Below are 18,136 nucleotides of genomic sequence, written 5' to 3' on the forward strand. Positions count from 1 at the left end.
CACCCAGCTGGTGCTTGGATGTGTGGGGAAGAAAAAAAGACCTGGTATCCAGAATCACACCTTCAAATGCCACCTTCTCCAAGGAATGTGGTTATGAGGAGGAAAACTTGCTACCCCAAATGTCTCTTAGCATGTGGATGATTTCAAGCTGAAAAGGCCCAAAAGACTGAGCTTTCCCTTCACGGACTAAAGGAATGTCAATAGAGGAACAGAGCTATCACAATAGATAAGAGTAGTATGAACTAGGTATGCTAGACAGGGAGGAACCCAGGAGAGTCTGTTTTTCAAAATTCCATTCTATGTGTCACTGTCTGTCTCCATATGGCCCAGGAAACATTTATTTACCAAACATTTGCTTTTCCATTTCCATGTCAATTGCCTTCCTTCCTTTTCAAGTCCCAACCCCCTACCCCACAATATTCTCTTTTGTCTTTAGCTGAAAATGCTGCTTAAGGTGAGGGTTTTAGCCATCTTGTCATCACTCAGTTTTCCTGGGTCTGTTCCATACACACATGTTATGAGACATTTGTTTGACTTTCTCTTATCAATCTGTCTCATGTCAACTTAATTCTTAGACCAGTCAGGAAAACCTAGAAGAAAAGAGGAACATTTCTGCCTTCTTGAAAATATCATTCTTTTAGCTAAAAATGACCCTTCCACTAATCTCCCCTGGCACTGTATTTGTACCTTTAGAGTTATTTTGTCATGTTACAACTCATATGGTCATGGACTATCCCCATGTCTAATCTATGACCCATTGATGATGAGGTCCAGTTATTATCCCTTTCCATATGCCTTCTGCAGGACCTACCAACTTGCCTTGTGAAGAGTAGGAAGAGCTCCATAAATACTGGAAAACTATACGATGTGCAAATGATTTGAGAAGCCTAGTACCATATGAATGTTTTATCTGGTTTTCTTTTTCCATATAGCCTTAGTTCTCCATACCGCTCACTATTCCTCAGACACAGAACATGTTTGTGTTGCTGTGTCTTTTGGATCTGTTTGGCTCAGTTGACCACTATTCTCTCCTCTTTAAGTGGCAAACTCCTTCACATGTCCTAGGACTGCACTGCAGCATCACCTCGTCAGAGACATCTTCCCTCCTCTGACTAGTCATTGTGTTACTTGTACTTTTCCATGCTTGTCTCACCCTGGTGCTGCTCTTCCTGCACTACAATTCCCATTTTCCCATCTCCTCAACTCACCTGTGAGACATTTAAGCAAAGGCTGAATCTCATTCACCTTTGTAACCCTGGAACTGGCAAAATATTGGATACAATATAGGTAGTTGATAGGTGTTGATTAGATTAATAATATATTTTAAATATTTTTATTTTATCTATCTTCCTGAGTTCCAAAGAAAATGTCTGCCAAAAGAGACATAGAAATAAGAGACCCTAAATATTGGCAATCTCTGCTTCCTTAAAAGTACAGCAATGCATTGCACCTGATTCTTCCAGTAACTTCTTAAAAACTACACAATTTAAATAAATTCCTTTGTCCTAGCAGTTATTTTGAAAATAAAACTTTTATTTACAGCTATTAATTCAGGTAAGCATCTGTGTGTGTAAGCTTTGGAAAAACAAGGACTACCTGGATCGGGAAGATCCCCTGGAGAAGGAAATGGCGTCCCACTCCACTATTCTTGCCTGGGAAATCCCATGGACAGAGGAACCTGGAGGGCTACAGTCTATGGGGTCTTAGCAACTAAACAACAACAACATTTATAAAGGTTTGTCACTTTTTCTCAAGACCCGGTACAAAGAAGAAGCTCAATACATTTTAAATGAACGAATGATGTCTTGTGGGTGCAGTATTGCCTCTGGGGCATGAGAGTGCCAGAAGAAAATGGCCATTGTGAGTCCAAAGGTCCCTAACTTATGGAATAATCATAAGTTCTATGCCTGGGTTGTGAAGGTGGTGATATTAATAGGGAGGATAATATGGCCACAGCAGTTAATACTTTCCAGCCGTGAATAGCACAGTGGAAAAAGAGTTGGACTATGAATAAGAAGACAGGAATTCTAATCCTGGTTCTGGCACCTTCTAACTATATAGCCCTGGGCAACTCACTGAAATTCTGTTTCTTCCTCACTTGGGGAGAACAGGCAGCAAGTAACATTTACTGCTAATTTACAATGTGCCAGCTCCTGTGTGAGAGGTTTTACATATATTTCCTCCCTCACTCTGAGGAAATTTGGCTAGGTTCTTTCCAGCTCTGAATGCTCAAGATTTTATTATTCTCAGCTAATTTAAGTCCCATGCCAAAGGACACAAAGCAATGAAAGATACTTCAGATATATACTGAAAAAAAATTTCAGTGGCTATTAATTCTTTTTCAAAGATTTCATATAATGTTGATTTAATTACACTTTGGAAGAATGTTAATACGGTGATGTAACGTGATCTCCTGGGAGCTACCAGTGATAGGAGTGATGTTAGTGACAGAGCTGGATGATGAGGGACACCACTTTGCTCCAGCTCTATTCCCTGGTTATCAGACTGCTGAATGGTAGGCATTCTTATTCACATGTGATTTCTCCAGCAGTCTGTTTAAAGCCAGTAAATGCTTTAGGGAATGCTTATCTGAATTAACTCTAAATGAAAGCCTTAAGTTTCAAAATTCCTGGGACAAAGGAAATATAGGTTTCAATTTGAAGCCAAGAAATACAAGCCCAATCAAGCAGCCCTCAATAAAACATTTCATGGAAGTGCAAGGAAATCACCTCAACAGGAACTCTGAGATTTTTCACCCTTTGGGTGGTAAAGCTCAGACAATGGACTGCTTTTATACTAAGCAAAGAGCCAAGAGATAAAGGAAATCTTGACTTGTGAAAAGTATAGTTCTATGTGGGAGTTCCTTTTCATATTAAAAAGAAAGCACACACACACTACCCAGATGTCTTATGAAAACCATTCTAAGGATATAATTATTACTTAAATGTTACATTCAAATCAAGGAATGGCTCTCAGGAACCCAAGTCAAACATCCCAGAAAGCAACTTCTGGGTTCCATGAACCTTGCTGTTTCAGTTGTTGAGATCAGTGAATATCAGGGTTGGGGTGGGAAGGACAATCCTCTTGGTCTGGTGGATACATTCCTAATAGATATTTTTGTCTTCAGTTGTCTTTATTTGTTTGATGGTATTGACTGGGAATAGAATGAAGTGCATTAAATGGGCCCTCAGTTTTCCAACCTGCCCCTGCCAGGCTGCCCCAATGTTCACTTCTGAGCCTGAGCTAGACCAAAGCAATCTCAGCTCCCTTTAGTGAAGCTCTAGTGAAGGACATGTTGGTTGGTGGTGATTTTAAGGAAGTACTTGAACTTAATAGGAGGATCAACTCTGTACAAATATGGGTATGAATTTGGGAATGACCATTAGTCATATTCATTGGAAGGACTGATGCTGAAGCTAAAGCTCCAATTCTCTGGCCATCTGATGTGAAGAGCCAACTCGCTCGAAAAGACCCTGATGCTGGGAAAGATTGAGGGCAGGAGGAGAAAGGGATGACAGAAGATGGGCTGGTTAGATGGCATCACCAACTCAATGGACATGAATTTGAGCAAGCTCCAGGAGATGGTGAAAGACAGGGAAGCCTGGTGTGCTGCAGTCATGGGGTCGCAAAGAGTTGGACACAACTGAGCAACTGAACAACAATGACACCAGATTAGATGCAACTTTCCTACTGCTGGGGATCTATTACATTTGCTGAGTGTGCTTTGAACCAGAGGTGACACAAAGGGCCATGGTTCGGAGGGCAGTCCTCAGCCTGAGTCCTCAGTCCTCAGCTCTGGATGAGCTCTCTGTACGGCAGCTACGGTCCTAGGGCACTCTGTGTATGCCAACTCGGCATGTGTATGTGGTTCAAACCCAAGGCTATGGAAAAATCTGATTCCCCAGAAACTGCTTCAGCTGACAGCCTGTAATCATCAGTGCGTGTGTGCATACTTGGTTGCTCAGTCGTGTCTGACTCTTTGGGACCCCATGGACTGTAACCTGCCAGGCTCCTCTGTTCATGGGATTCTCCAAGCAAGAATACTGGAGTGGATTGCCATGCCCTCCTTCAGGGGATCTTCCTGACCCAGGGATTGAACCCTTGTCTCCTGAGTCTCCTGCATTAGCTGGCTGATTCTTTACCATTAATGCCACCTAATCAGCAGGGTTAGAAGGAATTCCCTGGTACTTTCAAAGAGGAAAGACCTCCAAGCCCATGCTAAGAAAACAGTAACTGAAAACATTCCATCACATCACCCCCCATACCTCTTCTCCCTGGAGCTGTGCAGTGTGGTGGTTTGGGGTCCTGCTATACTAAAGAAGCCTTTGGAATGTACCTTTATTCACCACTTCTTCCCCAATTCCCACCTCCATCATCTTGGTTCAGGGTTTCACTCTTCATATTTTAATTCTTGAAACCCTCTCCCAGCTCATGTCTCTGCCTCAGGCTCTCTGACCTTCAGCTATTCCATAAGTTCTTAAATGACTCTGTCCCAAAACCTTCAGAAATTTCATCCCATAATGCAGAAGAATGAATAGGTGTAGTAAATGGAAAGATGTGAGATAATAAAATATATATATATATATATATATATATATATATATATATATGTCTCTGCCTTGCTTCCTGATACAGAGCTCCCAAAACTCCTGTATTTCCTAAGCAAGAAGAGCACTGGGAGCATCTTTTGCTCTAAAGAGGTGACTCTGCATCCTGGTGACTGGATGGGAGTGGTCACCTGAAATACTGAGACATGAGTAGAAGCTTAGAATTTTCAGCCATATCCCTCATCCTCCAGAAATGAGAGAAGGGCTGGGAACGGAGTTAATAATTGATCATGACTATGTGAAGAAACCTCCTTCAAATCCTAATAATACAGGTATCAGAGAGCTTCCAAGCTGGCAAACACATCCACACCAGGAGGGTGATACACCCCAGCTCCATGAGGATAGACACTCCTGTGCTCAGGGCCCTCTCGGGCTTGGACCTGTGTTCTCTTTTCATCAGGCCGTTGACCTGTATCCTCTATCATATCCTTTAATAAACTGGTAAACATATGTAAGTGTTTCCTTAGATTCTGTGAGCAGCTCAGGCAAATTAATGAGGCCTGGGGGAGGTGTGTGTTAGAATAAATTAGATATAGATACAGGTTGAAATAGAATAGATATAGATTCATTAGAATCTATAGCTGGTGCAATAAGAAGCACAGATGATAATCTGAGCTTGTGACTAGTGTCTGAAAAGTGGGGAGGAAGGCAGTGTGCAATCTTGTGGGACTGAGCCCTTAATCTGTGGGATCTGATGCTATCTCCATGCAGACAGTGTTGGGATTGAATTAAACTTTCAGACATCCAGTTGGTGTCCAACATTTGCTTGTAATTGTGGGGGAAAATCTCCATGGATTGGTGACCAGACGCATCAGAAGTGAAGTGTTTTGTGTGGAGAGTAAAGAAGATTCACAGGAAGACAAAACCCAGGCGGGAAAAACTAGGCTTCTCACTACATAGGAAGGAAAAAATTACGTTTTCCTTACAAAAGAGCACAGCAAGAATTAGGAAGCCAGGCTTCAACACTGGTTTGGCATGGCCCCAGAAGTGAGCTGTTTTTGCACTAAGCATTTGATTTCCCTGAGCTCTGGCTCCTTGTCCATTGAGCAGAGGCAACACGCCTGTCACATCACAAATCTTATTTACAGTGATGATAACTGAGATAATGAACGTGAAAACTCCAAAGTGTCACACTATTTCCGGCTTCAGCAACAGAAATGTAACCATCACTTACAATAAGTCACATTTATTGAGCACTTACCATGTGCTATAAGTTGTTATAAATGCTTTACAAATATCAACAAATTTCATTCTCATAACAATGCTGTTTACAGACTGGGAAACTGAGCTCCAGAGAGGTGAAATAATTTCCCCAAGTCACATAATTTTAAATAGGTAGAATTGAGTTAGGAAGTGATAAATAAGGCCCCAGAAGCCATATTCTGTAAAGAAAAAAAAGTGGGGAAACAGAAAGGATCGCTTTTGAAAAAGTAATTTTCTAAACATTTCTCTAACAATTATTAATTCAGAGAATTAATGATGAATACTTATGGAGCAAACACTATTTGTCAGGTGTTCTGCTAATTCTTAGAGAGTCAAGGAAAAGTAAATGTAATTTTCAAGGGTCCTTACAAGACACACGGCCTAGCAGTAGTGGTGGCAAAGATCCATACATGATTTGCAGAGTGTTCTGAGGCCACTGAAGGGTGCTCAGCCAGGCTTGACAGGGTCAGGGGAAGCATCCTGGTGAAGGTGACACAGAGGTGTGTTATAAAGGACAAGCAAGATTCAGTGGAACAATCAATGGAAGGTGGTGAGAGACACTTTAGGAAGTGAGAACAGTAAGTCCATGGTTAGGATATAGAACAGAACATGCAGGGAACAAACATGACGCAGTTGTTAGAATGTGATATCATGTGGCCAGACTCCTGGTCTGATCGTACACCTCTGTACCTCTGGGCACGTCCCATTAGAATGAAAATCCTGAAAAGGGGAGAAAACTTGTATGTTCTGCTCACTATTATATCACTAGTGCCTGGTACAAGGTGGTACTCAATACATATTTGTTAAGTACAAACAAAAATGCATGGATGAATAGTATCTAAATAAATTCTTGTTGAGATAATTATTTAATAATAAACACAGAGCACCTCTGCAAATGAGGGCTTTCCTTGTGGCTCAGCTAGTAAAGAATCTGGAGACCTGGGTTCTATCCCTGGGTTGGTAAGATCCCCTGGAGAAGGGAAAGGCTACCCACTCCAGTATTCTGGCCTGGAGAATTCCATGGACTGTATAGTCCATGGGGTCACAAAGAGTCAGAGATGATCGAGTGCCTTTCACTCAGTTCACCACTGCAAATGAGGTTGGGAAAGCTTCTAGCTTTCCTGTATACTGTATCCAATATAAACTCAATCAACTATCAATCCAACTAGCTTGAGTTAGATCACAAGACACCTTGGGGCCAAGCACCTGCATTCATCTTAATGATTAGACAGTGAACCACTGAAGCTGGAAAGTGACACAGTCACACAGTAGTGAAAAAGATTCTTATGGTGGCACTTCAGAGAATAACTTAGAGGAGGAGAAACATGATGGGGAAAACTCCATAGGAATATGCAGGACCATCTCACAGGAAGCCCCCATGAAAAATGATAGAACAGTGAAAGGAAAAGTTAGCTTTCAAAGTAGGGTCTACTCTTACTTTTAATAACTCCATTCAATAAAAATTTAGATAAAAGAAATAGACAGTTCAAGAATAATTTCAGAAAGACTGGAGAGACAGGATTTCCTACAGGGTGAACACTAGCTTAGAAAAATCAGAAGATTCAGGGTTTTGTCCTGGTGTGTCTTTAGCCTATGATGTGGTTGTTAACAACTTGCTGGATTTCTGAGGGCCTTATTTCTCCTTCTGTAAAACAAAGCTGCTGAATCAATGGTGTCAAAGTTCTCCTCTGGCCCTACCATTCCAGGATCACGAGTTCTATGATCTCCTTTTTTTTAAAAAAAAAAAAAAAACTATTTATTTTTGGTTGTGCTAGGTCTTCCTTGCTGCACACGAATTTCTCTAGTTGCCGTGAGCAGGGGCTACACTTCATTGCTATTCTTTCTTGAGGGATGCAGGCTTCTCATTATGACGGCTTCTTTGTGGCAGAGCACAGGTTTTAGGCCCACAGGCTTCAGTAGTTGCGGCACATGGACTCAGTAGTTGTTACGAACGGAATTCATTTGCTCCACAACACGTAAAATCTTCCTGGATCAGGGATCAAACTTGTGTCCGCTGCATTGGTAGGCAGACTCTATCCACTGAAACACCAGGGAAGTTTGGTTCTATGACCTTCTGATTTCTGCGATGATTGTTAAATGGCTGGATAGTGCACTACATAGCACTTAGACCCACAGATTGAAATGATTTTGGAGGAGAAAGCTACTGCAGTATGATCAGTTCAAACCTTTCATTTAACAGATAAGGAGACCACAGTTCAGCCATGTTAGTTGAAATGGCCAAGTTTATGTAGCTTCTTAAGGACAGAAGAGAGGATAATGCTACTCTTACTCATCAAATGGCATGCATCTGTTTATATATTACCAAAACAAAGGCAACTTGGACCTGAGCTTTTGTTACTTTTAATCTTAAGTTTGCATGTCTGAACTCATTAATAGCTTAGTCCAAAAGAATTTTAATAGAATTTATGGTCTTTACTGGTGAGTATTCATATTTTCGAGCAGTAAATAAAAAAGGAAAAAGGAAAAAGGAAAAAAAATCTCATCCTTTCATTTGTTAAACTCTTGTCTACTAAGTGTTAAAGATACAAAGATTAATAAGATCTGGACTAATTTCTAACGTCTTCAGTTCAACTCAGTCGTGTCTGACTCTTTGCAACCCCATGAACTGCAGCACGCGCCAGGCCTCCCTGTCCATCACCAACTCCTGGAATTCACTGAAACCTGTGTCCATTGAGTCGGTGATGCCATTCAGCCATCTCATCCTCTGTCGTCCCCTTCTCCTCCCACCCTCAATCTTTCCCAGCATCAGGGTCTTTTCAAATGAGTCAGTTCTTTGCATCAGATGGCCAAAGTATTGGAGTTTCAGCTTCAGCATCAGTCCTTCCAATGAACACCCAGGACTGATCTCCTTTAGGATGGACTGGTTGGATCTCCTTGCAGTCCAAGGGACTCTCAAGAGTCTTCTCCAACACCACAGTTCAAAAGCATCAATTCTCTGGTGCTCAGCTTTCTTTATAGTACAACTCTCACATCCATACATGACTACTGGAAAAACCATAGCCTTGACTAGATGGACCTTTGTTGACAAAATAATGTCTCTGCTTTTCAATATGCTGTCTAGGTTGGTCATAACTTACCCTCTAAGGAGTAAGCGTCTTTTAATTTCATGGCTGCAATCACCATCTGCAGTGATTTTGGAGCCCAGAAAAATAGTCAGCCACTGTTTCCCACTGTTTCCCCATCTATTTGCCATGAAGTGATACCAGTTCTAAAATATTATGGTGATCCATTCTACTTTCAAATTTTATCATGTATCCTAACCTAGCTAGGAGGCCAAATTTCCATTCATTAGTGTTAAGTTGTGTGTTTGTGTGTGTGTTAGCGATATTTAGTGTTTCACCTTTTGGAAGGGATTCATAACTTCACAAACGTGTGTGCTTACTTATTGGATGTTCCATGAAGGTTTGTCAGCAGAGTGAAGTTGTTTCTCACACTTCGCAAGCTGGCGAGGACCTAAAAGGAAAATATTTCCACAGTTAGGAGTGGTTAGGAACAAAAGGAGAGGGATAGGTAGGTTCACAGGCCACTCTTAGAAACTATACCCGGGGACAGAGTGAGAATGAGCCAGGCCAGCATGATACATACCTGGGCAAAAGGTGTTACAATCAAGTCATCGCCATGTCTGGTGAAAAGAGAGGAAAAAAAAATACTTTAAAATGTATTTGCATTATAACTATGACAAAGAAACTGTCATTAAACTTCACTGGTGTGAGCAACACGAATGTTAGACAAGTCATTCTACCTTGATATAAGGCAGGACTGATGTAAGCAGAGATGGGAATTTTAGGAACTTGAAAGAAAAAAGAAAAACCCACCAGGTTCATAGCTCCTAGATTTACAGTGGTGACACATAAAAACACTTGCAAGTAAGTTTATATCTTCAGGGTATATTCTCATTAAATAGCAGACCCGGAGAACTGTAATTCAAAGCGATTTGTGGATTTTGGTCGCCAGAGCCAGGAAATTCAAAGGGAGGGCTGCTCACAGGCACACACAGGGCTGGAAAAAATGGCCTAACAGTCTGGATAAAGGTTAACTTTGGATTTCCTGGCTTTTGTTGATTTGAACCACAGCCTTAATGCCATTTAAACACAGATTTCTGTCTGGGAATCCCATTACTTTTGTTTTTAATATAACTTTTTTCTTAAAGTACCCAAGGAAAAGCTTTTAAGGGAGTGTAGGGACTGAACCTACTATTATCATATCATTGTCTCTCACATGTCCCAGAGATTTGTTTGAGCTGAGCCATGTAAATTCTGTACTTGGGAATACTCAGAAGTGTGTTTTCAGAAGAGACTTCTCTCTCTGGCACAGGCCTTGATAAATCTTAAATCCACGTGCAGTAAGATCTTCATTAAAACCATTAGAGGACATGCTGGCCTGAGCTGCAGACACACAATCGGGCCAATTTGCTATCACAGGGTGAATCATGAATCGCGCAGAAGGTGGTGGACAATGAGTTTCCTTCACTGTCTGATCATCTGCTCTGTATTCACGACCACTGCACAAATACGGCATTTATTCGCTAGCTATGGGAGGGCAACCAATGGTTATTAAGCATCCGCCCAGCACCAGGCATCAGGTGAGGCCTTGGGATCCAGGCTTGGATAACACCTGTATCCTTGGGGACCTCTTCTCTAGTGTGAGTTTTTATTTTAGGGTTTCATTTAGTACAATATTTTCCTTTCTACTGTGGTCTTTAGCTAGAAGCCTCCCTTCAATTTCATCTTGGAAACTTTCTGTGCATCTGCTTTGTACAGTGACTATAAAAAGAACATTGACAGGACTAAGCATTCTTTGAGTGATCCCCATCTGTCAGGTCCTGCATGAAACCTCCTTTAACTCTTGTAAGAAGACTTGCAGCAGCTAATCTTAGGCCTATTTTAAAGATAATATCAAAGCTCAGAGTAGGTAAGCCATTGCTTAACCAGCACATAGTTAATAAGTGGAAGAACTAAGACTATTGGATTCCAAAAATCTGTGCTTTTAACTATTATGTTTTCCTGTTTTATGATGGCCCTGCATGATTGACTGAATTATACAGAGTTCGTGATCCCCTCAAATTAAAACAGGAGACAAAAAAATATCCAAAACACTGAAGTAGATAGTATAACTCATATAAATACAGAATGAGAAATCAAACAATTGATACTTAATGGGGGTACAAAGGAGACGTGATAATTACAGATCAGACAAGGCAAGAAAGGCTTGATTGAACAGGTGGTATTCGAGATGAATTTGGAAGTACAGGCTTTAAAAGGTAGGGATGGTAGATGCTTCTAATGAGAGCAATGCAAGATTGAGGCACTGAAATGGGAAAATACTGGACCTAGAGATGCTTGGTGGTTGTCAGGACAGAGCTGAGTACATGACAGACATTTGCAGAGGACAATGCTCGAAGGTCCCCCACTCTCATATTATGGACATTGTGAACAAAGCTGTGGAGTTGGTGCTTAACTCTGCAGAAGAAACGAGGTTCGCGGTGAGACAGGCGAACAGAAAAGTGCTTTAGAAAGCAAAATGCTATGGGCATGAGAGATAGACAGGAGCGAGGCCAGAGCCAAGAAGAGTGGTTGGAAGGACATTGCTGCCACTCAGATGAGAAGACTTTGGTGAGGCAGAGGAAGAAACAAGCAAAGACAACTGGAAGAAACCCTGAACTTGTTGCCAAGGACTTGGCATTAGTTGGATAGGGTTCATACAGAAATACTATTTTCAATTTTAGAACAGATATCTGGGAAAATAGTGAAGTCATGAGTAGAAATAAAAAAGTGAGGAGGAGTTGGTGGAGGTGTGTCAGTTTCTCACACATTGTTTTAAGATACTCATTGATATCCTGGTGGAAAGAGCAAGTGGGAAGACTAGAATATGGGGATTAGAGCTAGAGACTTAGGGCTGACTTACAATAGTGGGGACCACTGAAGCAATGGCAGAGAGTGGCTGCATGGATGGGAGTATACAGAGAGATCCGAATGAAGAACCTCAGGATTCTTGGAGAGGAGCGAAAACGAGAGACAGAGTAAGAGTGAAGAGACATGCAGTTGTAATAAATGCAGGGTGGTGAGATGTTACAAGAACTGCCCCTTCCCAAGCTTTTCTTGGGGGATGAACTTGAACTTCAGATGGGTGAAATAGCCTACTATTTGTTCAGATTTCTGCTGTGAAGTTCATATTGTTCAGAAGACATCTGGGTGAGTTGGGAATACAGTGATAGTGTTAGACTTAAGGAGATCACTATGGTTCCTGGATTTCTGGAATCTAAATTCCCAGAAAGTTAAATAATAAGAGCAAATCTCACACATAAATAGTGCCGAAAGCAGATATATTGTTGCGTGAATAGGGAGCTACTAGAACTGTACAAACTAATGATTAAAGGGAAGTTTAAAAAATGCAAAGACAGTGAGTGAGTGCAAAGCCTGGGCGGCAGTGCACAGGGGCTTGGGCCAGCATGGGCTCAGCGGGTGTGGAGCTCAGGTGTGGACCCACAGCAGGTAGCCCAGGCTCCACATTCAGAAAATTAAGACCATGGCATCTGGTCCCATCACTTCATGGCAAATAGATGTGGAAAGAATGGAAACAGTGGCAGACTTCATTTTTTTTTTTGAGCTCCAAAATCACTGCAGATGGTGACTGCAGCCATGAAATTAAAAGATGCTTGCTCCTTGGAAGAAAAGTTATGACCAACATAGACAGCATATTAAAAACCAGAGACATTACTTTGCTAACAAAGGTAAGTCTAGTCAAAGCTATGGTTTTTCCAGTAGTCATATATGGTTGTGAGAGTTAGACCATAAAGAAAACTGAGCACCTAAGAATTGATGCTTTTGAACTGTGGCATTGGAGAAGACTCTTGAGAGTCCCTTGGACTGCAAGGAGATCCAACCAGTCCATCCTAAAGGAGATCAGTCCTGGGTGTTCATTGGAAGGACTGATGCTGAAGCTGAAACTCCAATACTTTGGCCACCTGATGCGAAGAACTGACTCATTTGAAAAGACCCTGATGCTGGGAAAGATTGAGGGTGGGAGGAGAAGGGGACGACAGAGGATGAGATGGTTGGATGACATCATCAACTCAATGACATGATTTTGAGTTAACTCCAGGAGTTGGTGATGAACAGAGAGGCCTGGTGTGCTGCAGTCCATGGGGTCTCAGAGTTGGACATGACTGAGTGGCTGAACTGAACTGAATTGAACTAAAACATTCAGAGAGGGCCCCGCATTAAAATCACTTTAGTATTATGAAACTTCTGAAATTTATGAGAGTAGAACATTCAGAGGCAAGGGATGAATTTTCACATCCTGAGCACTGGGTCCCTTGAAGAATCTGAACTGTAAAAGCTAATGCTGTGTGTCAGACTAACTGCTATAGAAACGATCAGATAATCTGTAGATAAGAAAACAAAGAAAAAACTTCTATTTGAGTACAGCCAGATAATTTATAAAATTAGTCCAAATGTTTAAAATCATAATTTGATATATGGATAAGAAAAGGGCATGAATGTAACAAAATACTTGATACTTGCTCCTATAAAAACTGATATAGTTGTTAGTTGCCCAAACCACTAGAGAGGGCAATATCCCGCAGGAACAAGGCCAGATATTCAGAACCATGGCACGAGCACCATCTAGTGACAATACTAGAACATTACAATTCTGTAGGCTAATTGGAGACAAGTTCTCTGAGGGTCTTAATGGGCTTCGCCGGTGGCTCAGTGATAAAGAATCTGCCTGCCAATGCAGGAGGCTTGGGTTCGATTTCTGGGCCAGAAAGATGCCCATTTCCTGGAAGGAAATGCCAGCCCACTCCAGTATTCTTGCCTGGAAGATCCCATGGACAGAGGAGCCTGGCAGGCAATAGTCCACGGGGTCTCAGACACAGTTTAGCAACTAAACAACAACTCTGTGGGTCTTAATTGAGCATGGGTCTGCGCTCAACAATGAAATACTTTTCTAGAAAGCAAAAATTCTTCTTCCTACTGCTACACTCTGGATTTTATCAGTTTCACCTTTCTCTGTTTCCTATCTACATGCAGAATTTTACTTGTACTTTTTTTGTAACACTGATTTTAGGCTATCTCAGAGAAACAGACTATACTGTATAATATACTACTGTAGTTAAGAGTACAGCTTTTGCATCCAGATGGCCTTTGGTTTGCTTCTCAGCTGCACTATTACAAACTATGAGACTTTAGGCAACCACTCTATGCCTTTCACAACACGTTGTGAGATTTAAATAAGTTATTATGTAGGTACCACTCTTACAACAGTGCTTGGCACATAAAAGCACTTTTGTTATTCAATTATAGTTAGTCTCATTAGTAGTAGGTATCATCATTATTATAATTAAAGAATTGCAGGTCTATTTTTCCAGCTGGTGAGAACTTCTTTAAGATAGTCATTTCTGCCCCTATTAAAATCAACAGTACTAATATTTATATTGTACTTTACAGTTTACAAAGCATTTTCATGTGTCTTATTTCGTGGTAAGGGAATGTTCTTGACCTTAGGGAATGGTGCAAGTACTGATCTCGTTAGTCAAGTCTGAAACCTCCCTCTCCCTCATCCCACAGTCAACCACCACCGTCTGTGGATCCTAACTTGCAAATATTGATTAATTACCCACTGGATCTGTTCTAAGACTTCCCTGGTGGCTCAGAGGGTAAAAGTGTCTGCCTACAATGCCAGAGACCCAGGTTCGATCCCTGGGTTGGGAAGATCCTCTGGAGAAGGAAATGGCAACCCACTCCAGTACTCTTGCCTGGAAAATCCCATGGATGGAGGATCCTGGTAGGCTACAGTCCATGGGGTCACAGTCACAAAGAGTCATTTCTAACATAGAATCCATCCTTTGTTATGTAAATTACCAAAGCCCCTTCCATTTGGCTCTTGGAAATAGCTTTAGGATTTGTACACCCTCCAAACTGTTCTTTAGATTGCAATCAGAGTTATCTTTTAAAACTTTTGTGTCTGCCTATGTATTTTCCTGCTTAAAAGCCTTTGGTAGCTCCAGGCTGCTTGCCTGCAGCATAAATGTTAAGTCCTCACACAGGCCCTTCCTGGTGAGGGGCCTGCTTACTTCTCTAGTGTGTCTCTCACCACTTCCTCATCCTTTCACATTCTTTGCCTGAGCCACACTGAGCTGTGCTTCCCCAAAGCATTCTTGAGAACTAGAGTTAGTGAGCACATGGCCTTTCTTCCTGCGCACCCTTCTGCTGATTCCTCTAGCTTAGCTGTAACTCCTCAAAGTAGGCCTCTCACTTTGCCGGGCCAGATCTCTCAAAGTCCTGGGCATCCCTTTCTACCACTGCCCTTTTCTGAAGGTATTACAACTACCTATTGGCTTGGCTCAGTCAGTAAAGAATCTGCCTGCAATGCGGCAGACCCAGGTTTGATCCCTGGGTGGGGAAGATCCCCTGGAGGAGGCCATGGCAACCCACTTCAGTATTCTTGCCTGGAGAATCCCATGGACAGAGGAGCCTGGTGGGCTACAGTCCATGGAGTCGCAAAAAGTAGGACATGACTGAGTGACTAAGTACAGCACATTGACTTACTAAGATTTTAGCTCCCTTGAAGACACAGAAGATGTCTCATTTGCTTGCAAGGTGTCTAAATGGAAGCAAATTTTTATTCAAAGGAAGGATGGATATAACTTTTGTAATAGCTGGAAAGGTAGGCAGAGCAGAGATTTCTATCATTATTTTAATTTTTCATCATTATTTAGTCTGTTTATGTACCGAATATCCATATGATTTAGTCATCTAGATTCCCTGAATTTGAGTTGTGTTTCCCTGTTTACTGGGCAAATTACTTAACCTCTCTGTGCTCCAATGTTCTCCTTTTTAAGACAAGACAATTATAGTACCAAGACAATTATAGTACCACCAAGACAATTATAGTACCACCAAGACAATTATAGTACCAAAACAATGATAGTACTATAATACTGAATTATAGTATCCATGCATTAGGGAGAATAAATGAGTTAAAATACGTAAATACTTTAAATAGTGTATAGGAAATGCTTAATAAATGTGTTTTTTTACTTATAGATAATTTAGACACTATGAAAAACATTCAGTGTCTTAAAGTTATGGTGCTAGTAGGTATAATGGCTGTAACTCAAGTCTTAGATACCACATTGTACTTTTTTGGTAGCCCATCAATAAACAGGTCTTAAATTTAAGTGGGCTGTTATTTCTACTTTTCCTCTTGGTTTTCAGATCTCATTTCCTGTGACTGCACTCTTTAGAGATCACTTCTCACATCAACAGTGTCTTTAAAAACTTGTCTGTATAAGACTGCAAATAGGATGCCTAAACAAAGGAAACAGGGATCTTCCTTCCCTGTGGCTATACTGGTGGATAATCAAAAGTTGGTCCTGCCCAGGTTGGTTCCTCTAAAGTTTTGGACAGTATAACCGGCCTTCCCAATTCCTAATACCTTATGTTCCCTTAGGGAAATCTGTATCTTGGTATATAGACGCACTCCATTAAAGATGACTACAACACAGGAACTGAACAGAGACCAATAAATTATTGCCACATCTAGGAAAGCATGGGGAATTTCCTTTTGGGATCCGATGGTCATCTAGTTTTCTTTACTAGAAACCCTTATTTCAATCTCTCTTTTGTTGCTGTATGTTAAAGCCACTTTTAATTTTCCATTCACATTTTTACTTAGTATCTGTTTATTCATTCTCCCTGCTTATATTTTTCTTCCTGAAAGAGTTCAGATGAAAAGCTGTAAAAAGACAGCATTGTCTCTACTGTTAAGATTTAATGCCAAGGAATTATGCAGGATGTTCTACCTCTTATGTAAATTCATGGCTGTTCTGTGCTTGATATGAAGACTCCTGAGTGGGGAACATGCTGCAGCCCTCACCCCACAGCCTTCACGTGAAGATTCCAGCTCTATTATTATCCTTCTTTCTCTTGACTTTGTGAATAGAAGGCAGGAGAAGCAGCAAGAGGTTCAGGGACTGCGGTTCCTCTATTTATGTCAAGTCATCCTGAAGATTAATAGTTGGGTCAAATAGCTTTGAGAGCATGATTTCAGTTTAGCTCAAGATATCTGTGTAAATCTGCCTACAATACAGGAGACCCGGGTTTGATCCCTGGATTGGGAAGATCCCCTGGAGGAGGAAATGGCAATCCACTCCAGTACTCTTGCCTGGAGAACTCCATGGACAGAGGAGCCTGGTGGGCTATGGTCCATGGGGTCACAAACAGTTGGACATAACTGAAGTGACTTAGCACACACCTGTGTAAAACTGGATTTTCCACTGTAGTCCAGATAAAATGAAATTCCAGAAGAATCTGGATATTCAAGTCCTACTTCTTGCTTTGTTGAGAAATATAAATTCCTAAACTGACAAATATATTAAAGTTTTACTGTCATGTTTAAATATTTGCAAAACAACATTGTGTGCTATTTTTATTCACTCAAAAATGTTAATATATCTTGTTATCAGTATCTTTGACAGGATGATATCATGTTGCCAGATCTGTTTTCTTGGGAAGGACTATTCTTTATTTTGAAAGTGTGCCCTATGTTTTAAAGTTTTTTCTTTTTTTTTTTTTAAGTGAGAATGATACCAGTTATCTTGCTTATATAATTCTTACCTGTCTAAATCTAAAGTTGGCAACACTATATAGGTTCTAAAGCTAGGGGAAATTTTTGCTGGTTGAAAAGAGGCTAACCATTAATATTAGGGACCCTGGATACAGAGTCATTCAGAACTAGATGTCTGTTTCTATAGCTATAGACTGAGTTGAACTGTGACCTTTAAGATCTCTTCAAGTTCAAAATTTCTATAACCTTTTGATTGTAAGTAAGGAATTGGTGGAGTTTAATTTGAAATTTGGTTCGAATCTGCTGGGAAGCCTCTGAGTGGCCCGGAGACACATCAAGCTATTTGTCATGAGTCTGGGGGAGCCACTAGCTGCTGTCCAAAGTTAGTCTTTCTCCCATGAAACACTGTGAATGAAGCTCTAATTACCTCCAGCTTGGCACATCTTCTGCCCAGGGAAGAGAAAGGTGAAAGGTGAAAGGTGTTTGTTTGGTCCAGGTATGTTCACTGTCAAAGTCCCCATTTGAGCCTTGGTCAGAAACTTCCTTAGCGCTACGTGATCCACAGCAAAGAGGTTACCTCTACCCTGCATTCACGTTTTCCACCTCTCAGTAGATTCTACTTTGCAGTTTGAAAAGCATAGGCAGAGTCCATCTTATCCACATCAAGGGATAATAGCAAGGGACACAGTCAGATGGGAGGGGTAGGTTTCTCAATGTCTCAGAATCTCTGTTTC

General features: G+C 41.1%; 1 protein-coding gene across 4 annotated transcripts in view; it reads right to left on the reverse strand.

Moving 5' to 3' along the window:
• PDE4B (phosphodiesterase 4B) overlaps nt 1-18,136 on the reverse strand; it is a 636,924-nt gene that overhangs the window by 129,923 nt on the left and 488,865 nt on the right. For all 4 annotated transcript variants that reach the window (XM_020877728.2, XM_020877731.2, XM_070468014.1 and 1 more), the window contains 2 exons: nt 9,417-9,453; nt 9,214-9,284 (listed from right to left, as the gene is read on the reverse strand). In XM_020877728.2, coding sequence (XP_020733387.2) covers nt 9,214-9,284; nt 9,417-9,453 — 108 coding nt within the window. The remainder of the gene's footprint in view (nt 1-9,213; nt 9,285-9,416; nt 9,454-18,136) is intronic.

This window comes from Odocoileus virginianus, chromosome 5 (assembly GCF_023699985.2).
Source record: "Odocoileus virginianus isolate 20LAN1187 ecotype Illinois chromosome 5, Ovbor_1.2, whole genome shotgun sequence".
In the NCBI taxonomy this organism is placed as follows: Eukaryota; Metazoa; Chordata; class Mammalia; order Artiodactyla; family Cervidae; genus Odocoileus; species Odocoileus virginianus.